At 40.5% G+C, this 18,919-nt stretch overlaps 1 protein-coding gene across 2 annotated transcripts; it reads right to left on the bottom strand.

Moving 5' to 3' along the window:
• Positions 1-760: 760 nt before the first annotated feature.
• Positions 761-18,794, bottom strand: miga2 (mitoguardin 2). Of its 2 annotated transcripts, XM_053648406.1 has the most exons (17): positions 18,646-18,794; positions 17,800-18,217; positions 16,707-17,001; positions 14,562-14,769; positions 14,136-14,245; positions 13,247-13,358; positions 12,370-12,488; positions 11,795-11,912; positions 11,594-11,700; positions 10,888-11,000; positions 10,670-10,742; positions 10,388-10,474; positions 9,552-9,650; positions 8,656-8,790; positions 8,110-8,163; positions 7,530-7,646; positions 761-6,561 (listed from the first exon to the last, which is right to left on the bottom strand). In XM_053648406.1, the coding sequence occupies exons 3-17, from the start codon at positions 16,800-16,802 to the stop codon at positions 6,370-6,372; spliced, it is 1,740 nt and encodes a 579-aa protein (XP_053504381.1). In that variant the 5' UTR covers positions 16,803-17,001; positions 17,800-18,217; positions 18,646-18,794; the 3' UTR covers positions 761-6,369. The 2 variants fall into 2 exon arrangements, with proteins under 2 accessions (XP_053504381.1, XP_053504380.1); XM_053648405.1 differs by lacking the exon at positions 17,800-18,217.
• Between the last annotated feature and the right edge of the window lie 125 nt (positions 18,795-18,919).

The following is an 18,919-nucleotide window of genomic DNA, read 5'->3' as shown; positions in this document are numbered from 1 at the left end:
TATTCCAGTCCAATAAATATTTTGTAATATGGTCTGAAATAGATTAAATACCAGATAAATATTCAAACGCACCTATTTTTACTCATTCAGTCTTACCACAGAATCTGTACTGTATATCTAGTCCCCCAGACACCTCAATCCATTTATACATTGGACTGAATGTTCATTCATTCAATAGCAAATTGAGTTTGGTCAATATGTACACTCATGTGAAAAAATAAGTACACCCCATGGAAACTGTTGGCTTTATATATATTTGGACAAGCAAACGCTTACTCATCTTTGAAACAGTGCGGATGAATAAAGTTGAGGTACTTGAACAAAACCACAAGGTAAAATAGCGTTTTCAATAATGTATTCAACAGAAATATCAATAGATGTGACATTCTTCTGTGGGAAAAGTACACTGTAAACCCTAACGTTGTCTTTACTTAAGCAAGGTAATCATGACTAAACATGACTTGAAATGCTACCTACAAAACTTATTTACCTACAAAATCAATACACGTATGATTTCAAGTGTGTTGAACTCCAAATTGTGTTTTATTAAAAGAAAATTCACTTATTAAACTTAACCAACTGGTGTCTTCAGAGCCCAAACGCTTAATAAGTGTTATTAAAAGAAAAGGTGATGTTACACAGTAGTGAACAGTCGACTGTCCCATCTTTTTCGGAATTGGGGTTGTAACAGGTTTAAACCACTACGCTTCCATAAGAAACATTAGTGACAATAGAAATGATGAGATAGAAGACGAACAGCAAAAATGATATATTTTTTAATGTTTGTGCAATAGAAGTACAGATATAAGAAAAACAAAATACAAATGTCAGACACAAGTACAACACTTTTGTGCCGGAATTGACCACCAGGATTTACACCAAAGGCAAATGGAAATAAGAACTTTTTTTTTTTTTTTTAAGGTGACCCCTGGTTCCTGCACATATACATGATTAAAAATCAGATTAAAACTTTTTTTTTTTTGCCAACTGTTTGCCAGACTAGTATCCATGAAAACACAAAAGAATGTTCATTCACTGCTTTTATAGAAGATTCCAGTGCACTTTTTGAGGGGTGTAACTCAGCAAATACATTTATGCTCATCAAATTACAATGACCTTCCAAATTAAAACTCTCAGTTATTAGAAATTCAACAGACGCCCAACGTTAGTACTGCTCAAAAGCTACATGAAAAGGTTCAGAAAGCACAGCTTAACACGGCTTTTTTTTTTTTACAAGACACTTAACACTGAAATAAACAGGCACACAACACACAAGCATGTGATGAGCTGCACATTAGAGTAGAGAAGTTTTATAATTTTGCCATAGATCATTGTATCCGATTCCTAGCTGTTACTGAAACACACAGTCCCCTCCGAAACTATTGGAACAGCAAACCCAAGTCAACTGTTTTTGCTGTAGACTGGAGACATTTGGGTTTGAGGTCAAAAGATGAATATGAGAAGAGTTGAAAATTTCAGCTTTTATTCCCTGGTACAGAGATGAGCCACACAAGTTCTGGAATCACAGATGAACCTCTACCAAAGGGATGGAAAGGCCAAAGTGTGGAGAAAGAAAGGATCTGCTTATGATCCAAAACATACAAGCTGATCTGTGAAACATGGTGGAGGTAGTGTCACGGCTGTGGTGAAAGCCTGGAAAAGCATCACGAAAGAAGAAAGCAACAATTTGGTGATGTCAGTGAGTCGCAGGTTTGATGCAGTTATTGCAAGCAAGGGATATGCAATCAAATGTTAACTGTTACTTATTTTAAGACTTCTCTGTTCCTATACTTTTGCTCACCTCAAAATTGCGTGGTCTGATACAAAAGGTTTTATGATGTTTAACACATCTAGATGTAAATACCAGGAAATAAAAGCTGTAATCCTAAACACTCATCTCATATCCATCACGTCCTTGGTGTATAGCACAAACAAAGGAACTGGCCTTGCCGTTCCAATAGTTTTGGAGGGGACTGTATAAGTAACAAAACGTCAGATTAGCTCTCCTATAATGATTGGTCACATTTATGGATTTGTTCATGAATGACCAATAACAAAATAACCAAAATATTCCCATTATAGCATTCCAAACTATAAAACTACTACATGGAGCACATCCTGATTTAGATTACACGGCTTCCCCCAAATGAATTTCTACATAATTCATAATCTGTGTATAAATTACTACATTTATATTGTCTACCCAGTATCATGTAGCTAAAATGTATCTTGTAGTATTGCCATATTGATGTAGATAGTTTTAATTACAGCAAGTCAAAATCCATCATAAAGTTTGTACTGAAACTTTCCATTATAAAACATTTGCTCTTTTCATTCCTCAAAACTGTTCCCATGTCCTCGATGTAAAAGCGTCGCAACAAAAACACGAAGGGAAAACAAGATATTTAACGGATACAGATATGCAAATAATATGCAACACTATTAAATCTGAACGATTATTACAGTTCAAACGTCAGTAAATTCAACACCTTTCAGTCAACTCATGGTTACAATTAACATGTTTTAGGAAAAAAAAAAAAAAGAACAAATGAATAATTAAGGTCGAACCTTTCAGGCATCTCATTGTACAGTAGGCTACCATTTACAATCCTCTCCTTAAGAGCTGTAATTATAAGTCAGCTTTTAAAAAAAAACAAAAAAAAACCACGTAGCAGGTTTCGTAAGCATGTACTGCTCCTGCAGTGTCTTCTTTACAGATGAAAGTTATACACAGGTAGCATGATGGACTGAAAAGCATCAGATTGGTTTCTACAGTTTGTACACGATGAACCCTACGTTCACACGAGCAAGCAACAAAGCGACAGATGACCATTCATTTTCTATGCAAGTGTCCAACGCGGAGCCATGATTTCAGCTAAATTGGAATTTTCCCAATTCTATGCAAATTAGATGGCGTGGTAAAACAACAAATCCACACAAGGTGTCCAAATGGTTTATCGGACCAATCCTATGGCGCGTATGGTCTGCGGTTTTTGTCAGTTTCCCAATTTCCTACCTACAATTAGTAACCATTTACTGTTTGACAACAATATGGGGGGGGACGGACGGACGGACGGACGGACATATAATCATGGCTTCATCTTATCCTATAATATACAAGAGACATTATGTAGAAAAATAAAGCTTGGAAGGAATTATCAGAGATCGTTCGTGCCTCTGGTTTGTTTGTTAAACTGTCTCCTTACCCAACATGGATGACAGCCTAGGCATGGTTAAAAAGTCACTAAAAGCATTTATGGTTTCTTAACATCAACATACGAGACATGCGGAAACAAATCAACCGTTGTTTTGTTTTTTCCCCACTTTAAAAAAAATTATAATTTCAGCCAGTGATATCCAATGGGGTTTTCTAAAAACCGTTCTCAGTTAAGGTGTATAATCAGTTATCCATTGTTCACACTAGCAGGTGAAAAGCCTCTCGGGTCTCACCGTAACCTTGCGACAGCTTCCCGATCCAGCCATGAGAATGAACTTTTTGCTAAAAGGTGTTATTTAACCCCGTGTGTGGAGACTTTTGGGACACCCGGTAGTTTTGTTGGCAGTTTAGCAACGCAAGCTATCTGTACTAGTTAAGTGATTTTCTTACACAGCGAAGGTCATGTTTTGATCAAGTTGTTGTATAGTGACACAGCGAAAGTGACATAAACCAGATATCAGTCCATGACGTTCCTACGCCACAGTTGGAACGAAATCTTTAAATGCAGGTTTCTCCACCTCTTTTTTTTTTTTTTTTTTAACTTTTGGAGTAAACTAATTCACTTCTGGTTGAGAAACGTGGAAAAGTCAAACATCTCTCAGTTTTCAGAACTACAGAGGAAAATGTCCAAATTTCTCCACGTGAAGGCTTTTCCCAGGCTGCCACACTGATACAAACGCGAGTACAGAATGACAGATAGAGAAAGAAGTCATATAGAAAGAACAGAGGCACAAACGATGCAACTCCTCCAATGTCATTCCTCAGGCTTTCAATGTTGACCACGTCATAGCTGTGTACCAACTCTGCATAATCAAGTGAACTAGAAATCTCATCATTTAAGTCAAAGTAAACGCTGGCCAATTTACTTTTCGGCACTTCTTCGCATTGTTCCGCCTTTCAGCACGAAACGTACACGACTGCACACTCCCAAGAAGGAAAAATACGCATGAAAAGAAATACAAGCACTGCTTTTAGAGGCAACATATTTGACCAGGCGGTATTTCTATAAATATCCGATTGAAGCCGTTCGTGTCGGATTTGCAATCGTTTTTTAAACAATAAAGTGCAAATGAAGGCTGGTGAACCTTCATTACAGGACTTGGTTGGAGTTAAATGGGAGGAAATGGAAATAGGAAAACACAAAACATTATCAGATGCCATACACAATTTCACGTGTGCACACGCATGTCCACCGTTTTGCCCATTAAGACTCAAATAGACGCGTCATTGGTATCGAGTATGAATTATGGGATTTAAAATATATATATATATATATTTTTGCACCAAATTTAACTAGCTAGTCCCGAAAGCCTATACAAAAAGTGGTTTAAAAAAAAAACAAAAAACAACAACAATGATTGTTGCTTATCTTGGAGGGAATATGACTTCCTGATGAGAACTTATACACTAGCAGGTTTCGAATTTGTTAGCCAAGTGATGGAATCAGCGCAACTGTAGACTTCAGCCTCTCGCAGCCGACTCGTCTATCTGCGCGACAGCTCACGTAGCTTCGTTATTTTATTTTGCTAGCTAGTTGGCAACTCTTTATAAAAAGGCAAGCACTTGGGAAAACAGTCCAGGAAACTGTAGAGCAGGGGAAAATTTCCCAGTGCACACGCTTCCATTTAATGCATACACATGTCATAAATCATAAATGAAAAAAAATAATAAATTTTTTTAAAAAAACAAAAAAAAACCCAGTTGATAAAGGCGAGTTAAAAATAGTATTGGAAATCAAAGGGTATGTATCCTAATCCCGCATTAGTAAAAAAAATAATAATAATAAAAAAATTAAAATAAAAAAGTAGCATTTTAACACAGATGAAAAAAAATATATAATCAGCAGTACACTGGGAATTATAAGAGCAGGATTGGGAAAGATTCATCCTGATATGATGTGAATTGAAGCATGACTATATATTATTTATTATTCAGTCAGACGTTTGTGATCTGCAGTTCATTACAGTAGAAAGCTTTACCTTGCTAATAAACCATAAACTCGACTTTAAATGAAACCCAGTGTTAGCCAATACATTCCAAGCGTCCCTCGCATTCTTCAGTGCCCTGAATACCCGTTTCATCATCCTAAATGATAATTACAACCTGCTCGAACGTAACGATTACAGGAATTATACTTCCGATATCGAACAGACGATAACCACCTGCCGAAGATCTTGATCTGGCTAGCATGCAACCCACCTCTGACTTTTTATCCCCCCCCTGAGTACATATACATAGGTTCCTCACACTCCTCTACTTTCATATCTCCAGTTACACATATAACGCACGTACCAAAATATACATCGACGGGCGACAATTATATACAAGGGCATGTTAAGGACAGAGAGACAGAACCTAGCAGTGAACACGACCTAGACTACTTAGTTTAGTGTTATTTTGGGATCCGTGGTGCGCTTGTTCGTGCGGCTTCTTCGGTGGTTGTGGGATTAAATGAGGCTCGGAAAGCAGCGGTTCTCGGTCACATGTCCCGGACTGTACACCCGAACGGTCTCGGAGGAAATCCGTGTTCGGCTCCGACATCCACATCTAGAGCTAATTGGTGATCTGACGGACGAACGAAGAAACACTTCGACATCGTTCGAGAAAACAATGTTAGCGTTCTGTCGGCTAAAGTTGACACAAGGTGGCATTTCCACTGACCTCAGCATACAGAATATTTCAGTCCGGCTGGTAGAGACACTACAGGACATCTTTCAAAGAACTGAAGACTTTCGATTATACGTTGTAGATCTGCATACATCACTTATTGGCTTATTCTAGGTTTTGTCAGTCAGGCTGCTAGAGAAACTGTAATCTTCCGTCGCAGATCAATCCGATCTACGACATTGAGACTTAACCCGTTTCAACTAGACAATTCGATTAATAGTAACAGATGCAAGAGTTACCACCACCTGCTATTTCGGGAGCTGTAGTCTAAGAGTTTCAGCCATAGAACCCAGACCGAGTGTCGATTTCTTCAGAGAAACTCTAAGACTGTAGATAGCGTCTGTTCCGCGTTATACTCGGCCCTGCTGAGGATAGTTACTGATTGTTTACATTCCGGTCTGCTAAATATGACGAGCGTAGATCTGCCGCTGGATCTGGAATTAAAGAAGTTCGATCTATTTCTCTTTTCTCTTACAGTCGTGTCGTCAGTCCTGTTCGTCTGGGCTAGTAGGCAGCGCCCCGTTAGCTTCAGGCAGATTTTCGATGCCCAGGTAGCCCAGCAGGATGTCGGTGCGCCTGTGAGACAAACTCAGAATGTCTTCGGCCAGCGACTGAGTCGACGTGAAGCGCACTTTGTCGTGGTCAAACATGTCCTTCAGGTACTGCACAATTTGTTGCTGTTAAAACACGGGAGAAGAAAAAAAGCGTTATTTAGCATGATAAAGATAAACTTGTCGTGTATTCAAGAACATGTTTTCGGTAAAGCTTATATTAGCACCCTAACCTTTCACTGAAGTCAAATGATTCTATGCAAATATAGAACGCTTACCACACGTATTTCTTTTTCCTTACAAAACCATGTGTCAATTATTGGTACCACTAAAAATTCTTATGAGCAAGGTGTATTTGAAGCAACTTCCCATGTATATCTTACTTTTTTCAAAACCCTTAAGCAGTCATCCATGACTTCCTGTTTCAGTTATATTAGACAAGGTAACACAAAGTCATATTTCCCTTAGTCAATGATCAACACGGGGAAGATTACAGAACGTACAAAGGAAATCAGACAAAGGTGTGTTGCACAAACAAACAAATAAATAAATAAATAAATAACCGCCCATATCCACATTGAGGACAATAACGGTCAAGTTTAAAACAAGAATAAATTGTCACTGTGTACAGTAAGGAGGAAGGTTAGAGAGGCAAGATGTTTGTCCAAGGATCATGGCTGGAGATTTTCAGAAGATGGTGGCATTCTGGAGTCACCAGTTCTTCAAATCTACAATTACACAGCACCTCCATGCCAGTAAATAATATGGAAGGCATGCCAAGAGAAAGCCTTTTCGGTCATCGAACCTCAAAAGATAAGTGCCTGAAGCTCTCCAGACACTACTGGAAATTTGACTGGAACTAGGTTCACTGGTCAGAGCATGTTGGCAACATGCTCTCTCTCTCTCTCTAGCGCTGGTGAGAGAGTATGTCATCTCTCCTCACCCAGAAAGCACCGCCGATTTTACTCCCTTGTCTAACGGCCATGGATGGCCGTGACATTATCGGGGATTCGAACTCACGATATGCCGATGATATGGGATATCACACACACACAAAAAACACATTAGTGATGGACTTGATGTGCACATCTTACCTTGAAAATAGTGCACACTTCAGTCAGATGCTGTCTGGGACCCAGGAATCCGAACGCCAGAACTGGACTCACGTGTTCAGAGATGGCATAGAAATGAGATATGAACCCATCTGGAACCTAAAAAAGCCCCAAGGGTTTATCCATTTACATTTATTTATAGATTTCACATTTCCGTTCATTCATCTGTCTTGTCTGTCTTTCTCCATCCATTTGCCTATTCGAATTCGAAGACTGCGGCACAGGACACCTCTGGAAGTTCTCCAAGTTTTAGTTATTTAGCCAGCAGAGTTTGAATACAAGGTGGTACACGTTTATTATACTTGCCCTAAGGCAGATCTCAACAGCTTCAATATTACACAGGATAGGATCAAATCAACCGCAATAATAGGAATAGCATGATAAGAGTACAATGATGTCATCTCATTCTTTGTGCTTACAAGCTAATGCACATTGTGCTTCTTTTTAACAGGTTTTTGATCTTTCCGCTCCATTGTGTGTGGACATCAGGCAGATTACATACAAGTGTGTGTGTGGAACCTGAAGACACTTCACTGGCTCTTTAAATTTTACAATGACTTACCATCAGTAACCTTCTTTTGGCTTTCAGTACTGACCAACATGCTGTAGCTAAAGCCTGAGAGACAAATAGGGGAGTTATTGTTAAAAAATAAATTAATTAAATAAATAAATAAATAAATAAATAAATAAATAAAGTATGAGCTATTCAGTAACATAACATCAAAGGCAGACAGAATATTACACATCATACATCTCTGGAATAGCAAGATAGCGGCTGCCAATCCTGAGGAATCTATGCTCTGAATATTGTACTACAGGCGCTACAGAGATATGCCCTGGATACAACATACTGGTGCACCTCAGAAAATTTGAATATTGAGGAAAAGTAAAAAAAAATTCCCGTAATTTAATTCAAAAAGTGGAACTTTCATATATCCTACATTCATTACACATTGTGAAATATTCCCAGCGTTTTTTGTTGTCGTTGTTTTAATCTTGATGATTACGGCTCACGGGAATCAGAAATCCAGTGCCTCAAAAGATTAGAATAAAGAATTTATAATATGAAGAGCAAACAACTCCAAACCGTTTGCAAGAACGAGCTTACCGTCTCTTTAAAACTGTCCGAGAGCCATCGGTTACGTAAGACGGCGACCACGGAGGTAGGCGGGTTCTCCAGGTCCTCGAACGCGTCCATGAGGATGAAGTCCAACACGATGTCGAAGAAGTTCATACATACCACCTGTGCAGAAGTCAAAGGCCAGAAGCCACCATTACTAAAACAGCTTTATAAAAGTTGCACCTGACCTTAAGTCTAATGCAAGCAATGGGTTTAAGGGCTAACGCATCGACTAACGATTGCGTTATATATTATATATATATTATATACATACACACACACACACACACACACACACACACACACTTTTCTTTTTTTTTTAAGACAGTTGAAAGAGACAAGCAGACATAACGGCACAGACATCTAAACTGAGCATACCACACAGAGAGAAAAGTGTGTGTGTGTGTGTGTGTGTGTGTGTGTGTGTGTGTGTGTATGAGAAAGAGACTGTGACAAAGAGAGAGTAAGAGAAGAAAGAAAAGCAAACAAAGAGAGGAGAGAGTGAGAGAGAGAGAGCGTGAGAGAGAGAGAAAAGAAAGACAAACAAAGAGATGAGAGAGTGAGATAGAGAGAGAGAGAGAAAAAGAAAGGCAAACAAAGAGAGGAGAGAGAGAGAGAGAGAGAGAGAGAGAGAGAGAAAGAAAGGCAAACAAAGAGAGGAGAGAGAGAGAGATAGAGAGAGAAAGAAAGGCAAACAAAGAGAGGAGAGAGTGAGATAGAGAGAGAGAGAGAGAGAGAAAAAGAAAGGCAAACAAAGAGAGGAGAGAGTGAGATAGAGAGAGAGAGAGAGAGAGAAAGAAAGGCAAACAAAGAGAGGAGAGAGAGAGAGAGATAGAGAGAGAAAGAAAGGCAAACAAAGAGAGGAGAGAGCGTGAGACACAGACCCCTCGTCCCTCCAGTTCCATCTTGGTGCTTGGCCATGTCTCCTCTCGTTGAGTGTACAGTAACATGTCCTGATAGCTCTCCAAAAATGCCTTTGGACTCTATACACACACACACACACACACACACACACACAATCATTTAGAAAATAATAATCATTGTCTGTCATGTCACTATGCCTATATAGAAAAAATGTTTTTTTTGTGCTGGGTATTGTAATATCTCTGACTCAGTATCCAAAAATGTTCTGGAAAGCCAAAGAATCCAAAACACACAAACATTAAAGTTGACATAGGAAGGGCAACGTACTGAATACTAATCTAAAAACCAGAAACAACTAAAAATATATTTTTTAAAAAAAGATCACGCTATTAATATGTTCATTATGCTATTAACCACCAATTAAGGTGCTGTGAATACTACTCTAATCCCACGTTTCTGCTCAGAATCTGTCATGGGTGTACTCGCTCTGGTGCTCACTCGGTCACTGGCGAATTATACCGCGAGCATGTTTAACAAGATCGCGCAAACTTTTGCCCACAATGATGAGTGGCTACAATGAGTCATCTAACTGCTTTCCATAACTAATTACCCAGCTAGACATTAATACCACTTGTGTGCTACCGCATATGGAAAGGTGGAGGTGATGCACTTATTAATGCGCATATCATTCTACATCGTGTTGCAATTAGTAAACAGGCCACGGTCGGAAGTGATTGAGGAGACATCTTTGTGGTTTTCTAAATCATTTGCAGGAACTTTAAAAGGGGGGGTGGGGGGGGGGTATATGACCTAGGATTATTCTATACGTTGTTATAAACAGAGCCTCTCGTATTACCTTGTTCGCTTTGATCAAGAGTCCATTGATTATCTGTTTGCCTGTTTCCATGAAGAAAGTCTTGTGAGTCTCATCCAACAGTAACACCTATACAAACACACACACACCCACACACACACACACACACACACACACACAAAAGCAGATTACAAGAAACATCACAGAGAGTGAGTGAAGCCAAAAAGGAAGAGAAAGAGAGGAAACCACAAAAAAGAAACCAGCAGAGACCAAAATAGATGTGTGTGTGTATGTGTGTGTCTGTGTGTGTGTGTGTGTACTGACGTGGAAAGCCTGTCGGACACAGTGCAGCTTAGCCAGGAAGTCCTGATCACTGTAACACTCCAGCAACTCTGTTCTGAAGAGCATACAATCAATCTCACATGCACACATACATCACATCACATCTTCGTAAGGTTTTAACTAAATGAAGTACACTACGAGAGAGAGAGAGAGAGCGAGTGAGTGTAGGTTACGACTGTGTACTGTTTAGCATGTAGTACCTGAGTGATCTGCATTCTACTTTCCCTTCTCTCACCAAATTCAGCGCCTCTTCATACAGAGCTGCAGGCTTTAAGGGATGATACACCTCATCGAGAGCAAACGTCTCGAACAGCTACAGCACAGGGAGGGAGAGAGAGAGAGAGAGAGAGAGAGAGAGAGAGAGAGAGAGAGAGAGAGAAATCCCTGATTCAGTTTTAGTGATTAGTAGTAATACTGGGAAATCCGAGTAATTGGGACGTATTTGCATCTGAAGACCGCCGTACGGGTTTCCGTTTTCCGTCATTCACCAGTAAAATCTGTAAATATTTTATTTGTAATAATGAACTTTAATATTGACCTGCATAAATAATTCCAGCCTGGCTGTGTTGACTGATGATGGTGTTCATGTGACGTACAGTTTCCCCATCATCACTGTTTGCCTCCAAATAATTTACAATAAATCCTAAACGTCCGTCTGATTGAAAACAAAACGGTGGTCTCCGACGTTGGTATTTATTTCGGAAAAACACCCCGGGCGTCTTTGCAAATGAATACAATGCTTTTTATACTTTACACTGGACTTCCAAAAATGAACGAAACAGTAGTCCGTAGTCGCTAAACAGAAACAAATTGTGTGCAATTATTCGAAAATAACCAGTGTGTATCGGGGTTGTATGCGAAAGTAAGTGTGTATGTGTGTGTGTGCGCACGCGAGTTTTTCCCAACCTCGGCTGCCGAGAAGAAAGAATCGTCTGACGTGATGGTAACGGCGTCATCATCCCGAAGCCCGTGGGAGCTTTCCACAATGGGCAGAATTAATGTGCCTTCACTCTCTGGAACACACACACAAAATACACAATAAAAACCTAAAGAATAAAATATGAAGAATATGTGAGTACAAATAAGTGTGTGTGTGTGTATGCTTACCAAGGTCAGCTAGCAGGCTATCTGCTGGTATTGTGCTGCCAAAGTCTTCCTGCAAATGATAAGCCCGGTGCAGAAGGAACTCCAGCTTTTCTGCAAATTTTCGATTACGACCTTCTGGCTGTTATGATCACAGCGCACACACACACACACACGCACACACATTTTACATAATCAGTTAACGTTGCCATTTTGCAAGATCAGTCGTTCAGAAATTGTACAATCTCGATTACTGTGCACACTACGGCATTTCTTCCTAACCACTATCCCTGCGTATTAACGATTACAGCTCACGCAGAAAACACTGCAATCTGGCGCATTCCCCTACCCGCTTCCCAAAAAGCAGGAGAAACCGACGCAATAAAAACACTTATTATTTCCAAAATGTAACATTTGCATTCGAATACTCAAATGCTACTCTGTTAGCGAGCTGCTACGTGTAAATCAAATCTCTTACGCTGCTACTCTGTTCACTCCGTCAGTCGAGTACGTTCCGGCCGAAACCTCAACTCTACGCTCCTCCACACGTTCGCGTGACGCGTTCAGAACCGAGTAATGGGGAGATGAGTGGATTTTACCGTGAGTGCTGCCCCCTGTTGAGCGAGGCTGTTAGCAGCAGAGGAGTTGGACGGAGTCTGGTGTCTGATGTTCAGCGCTTGCTCCCACTTCTGCAGCGCTTCCTCAAACAGCTCCATACCTACAGGGAGCGACCGTTTATTACCAGTGACTACTCGGGAATTTCACACACAGCAGTCTCTAGAGTTTGCACAGATTAGGAAATGTACAGTTTAATTCATCAACTGTCTTGAATCATGGATGCACAGACACTTCTGTTCACCCCGACAGCTTTAAATATAGACACCGATGACGCGAGGTTCGCCGTCATTTGAGAGAATATAGTCAAGCTTATCCTTAATAAATATATAACCGACACATTAACGTGTAATTGCGTGGTAAAAATGGAACTGTGGTCAATAGCATTAACGTAAGTCCTGTGTGTGCGCACTTCCTCCTCCTCAGTGGCTGTAATGTTTGTTTTTTTAATCAAGCATTCCTGATCGATGGCTTTTAGGCGATCCTTCACTTTGACCTCCTGACATTAAGAAAAGCTTCATCAATAATGAATGCGAGTGAGCGTCACATGCTCATACTGCCACACCTCCTGTCTCTACAGCACCGGCTCGGGCTCTAAGGTTTCTTCTACAGCACAAAAGCAAAACAAGAAGGCCATTTTTAATGAATTTCGCCAGCTTTCGGCTTCATGAGTCTGCTCTTCAGCAGGCAGAACACAAACATAAAGGACTGGACTAAGGAGGAAATGTATTCTACTGCTCGTGTACAACGGTCAGCATTTCTTATCAGCTAAAGAAAAGAGCAAGAACTTTATAAACCCACAACGCCGCATAAATTAACCCCAGACTTCCTATTTACATAAACACGAATAGATTTAATTACCCATGAGGTATAAGTTCTCTGCATTTGCATCTTCCAACGCCCCTGGCTCTTCTGCCACAGGATCCGGCGTGGCTACAGCGGCTGACTGGTTGGGAGATGGAGGGAGTCGCCCCTTGAAGATATACACGCAAACATACACATCCAATAAGAGTCTACCATGCTGTATTTAGCATTATAGGAATAGCAGATGACAAACATGTAAAAATTCCGTGTGAGAAACTGGAGTATTGCGTACAGTTGTGCTGGAACGTTTGTGAACCCGTTAGAATTTTCTACATTTCTGCATAAAACGTCATCGGATGTTCACACAAGTCCTAAACGTTGACAAAGAGAACCCAGTTAAACAAATGAGATCAAAAATATTATATCTGGTCATTTATTTATTGAGGAAAATGATCCAATATTACACAACTGTGCGTGGCAGAAGTATGTGAACCTTTGCTTTTCAAACTCTTTTTTTTTTTTTGAGGGCCTCAGAAATCTCCTTTGTTCGTGCCATGATGCACTTCCACAAACACGTGTCGTGAAGATCAGACTCTGATCGATCCCTGTCCTTTACATAATACCGAGCGCTCGCTCACTCACACACACCTGATCATCCTCCCGTCGATTGAAAACACCTGACGCAAATTTCACCTTCAAATGAACTGCTGATCCGAGACGTTCACGTACTTCTGCCGCTCACAGATTACGTAATCTTGGATCATTTTCCTCAGTAAATAAATGACCGAGTTTAATATTTCTGTCATTTGTTTCATTGGGTTCGCTTTGTCTACATAGGGGACTTTTGTGAAAAACCTGATGTTTGAGGTCACATTTATGCAGATATATAGAAAACTCTAGAGGGTTCACAAACTTTCAAGCACCACTCTATGCGTGGGTCTCATACCGATGTGTGTGAAGAGCTCGAGTGTTTGCTTGCAGCAAGCGAGGAGATTCCACTCATGGTGTCGTTGCTGCGAGTACTCGGGCTCATCATCTGTCTCCCCGGGTACGGACCTGCAAACACACACAGATTAATGTTACCATACAAACACAAACTAATAAACAAACGCATATAGATATATTAAGACGCCCATTACGTTCATTAAGATGCCTAGAAGCAATGACACTTATAGTGTACTAACATAATACATAACAGTACAGTAGTAAGAAGTTTTATATACTTATTTCCCCCCCCACAATAATCACTTTTTTAAAATACATTTTAAGAAATGAAAAAATCCTACACCCTGTAGCTTGAATTTTGAACAGTGCGTACAGGTGTATACGTGTGTTATACGTGTCCTACACGGTTTTTGATGCTGCTTCTGACCTCTCTTTAGCGATGCGGGTCTTGCTGAACGTAGCAGCTGCTCCGGGATGCCCACCGTCTTCGGCGCCGACTTCTCCGCTACCTGCTTCCTCTTCCTGCTGCGTCTCTTCAGGTGGTGCGCCGTGAGCGCCAGGGCCACGGAGCCCAGCGCCGTCGCAAACAGCACCTTCTTCAGGCTCGGGGTCATCCGCAGCTGTGAGAAAATAGACTAAGAGAGACGGGAGCATTAGCATTAGCAGGCTGTGAAAAATTGACTTTATCGTTTAACCTTTTGTTAAAAAAAATAAAATAAAATAAAATAAAATAAATAAATAAAAATCACCAAATATTCTGCTCTCATGGATATAAAATAATTGCAGACAACACAAGTTTATAAAAACAATAAAAAATTTAATAAAAACTTTGTTAAATATATGTGTGCCACAATTATTGGCACCCCTATGAATTCAAATGAGGAAAAATATATGCAAAATATATTCCCACTGATATTTTTAGTACACCTGGGTGACTAGGAACAGGAAATTGTTCAACCACGACTTCCTGTTTCACAGGGGTATAAATATGAGGTAACACACAGGCCAAATTCCCCAAGTCATTCATAACAATGGGTAAGACCAAGGAATATAGCTGTGATGTGCAGCAAAAGGTTGTTGAGCTTCATAACTATAAGAAAATAGCACAAGCATTGAAAATGTCCATTTCCACCATCAGGGCAATAATTAAGACAATTCCAGTCAACTGGAAATGTTATGAATCGACCTGGAATTGGACGTGTGTCTATATCGTCTCGTCACACTGTTTGTTTATTGTTCTTTTAATGCCATGCCAGCATCAGTGGCTATTTTAATGGCAAGATCAAGGTAGGTAAAGCAGGGCATTCCAGGAATTTAGGGGTTTTTTAATGAGAGAGAGAGAGAGACATATTTATGTTATTTAGTTCCATCACTCCTGCTCCCCACCCGCCTTGGAGCCCAACAAGGGGATGCACAAAGCCACGGAAATCCACCAAGGATACAGGGGTGATATACTCGAGCAAAAGACAACTACAAGTTCATATTACCCGACAGACCCTAAGCCAACACCCTCCAAGGTAACACTTGACTAGCCGATCGACTGGACCGGGCCCTTCCAAACGCCCGTCTATGTGAAGTTTGAACCAAACTACCAAAGGTATCCGCAGTCGCCCACGTTCCTCAAGTACCAGGATCTCTTACTCCACAGTCACAGGTTGCAACACACGGCAAATGCGTCGCCCCATTTGTCACTTCCTACAATCGGCAAGGTGGTGCCGGGGACCTATTCTCCCTCGGGTCCTCACGGGGGCTCAACGTACCGTGAACAGGATAGATCGAGCGGCCAAAATATCTCTGAATTGAAGAGGAGAGTCCACCAGCCTGGACCTCGAAATTTGGAGGATCTGGAGAGATTCTGTATGGAGGAACAGACTCCGATCCCTCGCCATGTATTCTCCAAACTCATCAGGCGTTATAGGAGAAGATTCAGAGCTGTTATCTCGGCAAAGGGAGGCAGCACAAAGTATTGACTAAAAGGGTGCCAATAATTGTGGCACACCTACATTTAAAAAAAAAAAAAAAATTAAAAATTGGATAAACCTGTGTTGTGTTTCCAATTGTTTGATATCCATGAGAGCAGAGTATTTTTGTGATTTTTTTTTTTTTTTTTTTAACAAAAGATCAAAAGGTTAAACAATAAAGACAATTTTTCACAGTCGTCTTTGCTCATATTTACCGAGGGTGCCAATATTAGTGGAGGGTTCTGTGCACTACTGAATTAAAGTAAATATTTATTTATATATTCCATATATTAAATGTATAATGTAAACAGAGAGAGAGAAGAAAATGTGATGTCTACTAAAGTCAGGCAACAGGGCAATCAACTGTGTTGTGGCATGTTTTCCTGTGCTGTAGTCATTTGCGTGTGTGTGTGTGTGTGTGTGTGTGTGTGTGTGAGTTAGATAAGACATAGCTCAGATAAGCTATGATAATATCGGATATAAAACTAATTATGAATGTAATTTGATAAGATATAATTGGTGAAAAAGGCAAAAGCAGATCAACTATGCCTGTGTGTGTGTGTGTGTGTGTGTGTGTGTGTGTGTGTGTGTGTGTGTGTGTGTGTGTGTACCTGCCCAAAGGTGGAGTATAGGAACACAGGTATCTCAGCCACAGTCATGGCTAAGGCCTGCATGATGGACATGCCCTCTGCTTGCCTGAAAGACATCTCAGCTCCACCACTTCTTATGAGCCTTCACATCCGGAGCTTGGCTCCCTGATCCTGGGTCAGCCAACGACTCGGCCTTCAAACCGACCTCAGATGAGCGGAGCTGCTAGAGCTGCCCTTTTCCTAAGATCACAGGGGAGCAGCTGATCGAGGATCAGCGTTTCAGCTTCTCAGGTCCATTGTGTTTTACTTTTGCTGCCTGGGAGACAAGAAAACAGTGCGGCGTGGCTTTGGTTAAATAAACAGATCTCCATGTTACTGGAGTCACGTGATACAAAATGCATTTCGACACACAGTGGAACTTGCACCAGGGTTCTTGGACATTTTCCCTTGCCAACAGGTGATAAACAAGCTGGGGTTGAATAAAGATCATGTTTAATCAGCACCGCAATCAAAAGCTGTGCATATATTAAATGCACACTGGGGTTGTTGTTTTTTTAAATACAATCTAGAAATATGGGTTCAATCCAGGCAATCAGGTATTGGCCAAGTCGTTTTCAACTGCACCTTTTCCCATCAGGACCTAATGGTTCTTCCAGGCTTTAGAGTCCACCCATTCTTGATTCAGTCACAGATCCAGGATATATTTAGCGTGTAATAAATAATGAATAAAACACTTCAGGGTGTGCAGTTTATAAGAAACTAGTCAACAAAGGGACGCGTCATGGCCTGATGTAGGAAATGAATCAATAATGCTTCACAACAGCACGTCTATAACGGAAGCGTTTTACACGGCAGTTAGACAATTACAGTTGAGGTCATAAGTTTACGTTCCCCTTGCGTAATTTGCTAAATGTAATTATCATTTTTTTTAAAAAAGAGGGATCATAAAAATTGCATGTTTTTTTTTTATTATTATTATTTAGTCCTGCTCTGAATAAGCTATTTCACATGACGGATGTTTACATACATACAGACACAATAACAACTCAATTTACACAAAAGAACCCGTTCAAAAGTTTACACACGCTTGATTCTTAATACCGTGTGTCGTTACCTGGATGATCCACGACTGTTTTTATGTTTTGCGATAGTTCTTTATGAGTCCCTTGTTGGTCCTGAACAGTTCAACTGCCCACTGTTCTTCAGAAAAATCCTCCCGGTCCTGCACATTCTTTCCTTTTCCAGCGTATATGTATATCTGACCCCTTTCCAACAGCGGCTATATGATATCGAGATCCATCTTTTCACACCGAGGACGACTCGTACACGACTATTACATAAGGTGCAACTATTCACCGAGTCTCAAGAAGGCAACACGATGCATTAAGAGCTCTTGGGGGGGTGTAAACTTTTGAACAGGATGTTCAAACAGCTGGAGTTGGGGTTGTTTTTTTTTTGTTTTTTTTAAGTGTTCGGAATCACCATTTAACCATCTTGTTCCCACAATGTCCTCTTCAGAGAACATCACACTGCTGGACATGATAGAAGAGCATTATCATTAATGCCCATGTACAAACCCATAACTACAACAAGGAAATAAAATCCCTATAATGTTTACCATGACTTGAAGCATAATTAATTTGACTGCTATCATTGACAGATATGGGAAATGGTTTGTGAGAAAGGAAAAAGAGAGACTCTCTGTGACGTCTGCTTAGTTTGATGTTGACATTTATCTCACTTTGTGTAGGCAGATAAATTGACGTAACACTCGTCCTGTCAAACACAGCATGCTAGCTATTTAGCACTGCTAACAACTCGCAGCTTCCAAAGCAAACACTGTTTATTGCTTTCTGTCCCACTTGTTGGCAAATACAAATAGTAACATTATCCTGAACTGGGATATTACCTTAAGCATGCTAAAAAGAAAATAATAAACATAAAACACAGCCACACTCACTCCAAATGACTGCTGGAGAAGGACATTCTCGACGCCGCACTGCACGCAGCCTAACCTACGCCACTAAGGGCGGGGCTGCCGAGTCAATTGACAGCCAGTTCCACCAATAGTCGCAGAGACTTGGTGAGCGTTGCCCAATCAAAATGCTAGAACCGACACGCGCGTGGAATCCAACTGTCCATTCCTACGAGCTATGCTACATTATGGGCTGAATACTGATCTGCTCCCTTTACGTAGCCTACACACCGTGCCAATTTTTAATTTGTAAAAAGCC

The sequence above is a fragment of the Ictalurus furcatus genome, chromosome 18, assembly GCF_023375685.1.
Source record: "Ictalurus furcatus strain D&B chromosome 18, Billie_1.0, whole genome shotgun sequence".
Classification (NCBI taxonomy): Eukaryota; Metazoa; Chordata; class Actinopteri; order Siluriformes; family Ictaluridae; genus Ictalurus; species Ictalurus furcatus.
Note: the sequence above shows the minus strand (reverse complement) of the source record. Positions and strands in the feature narration are given on the sequence as shown.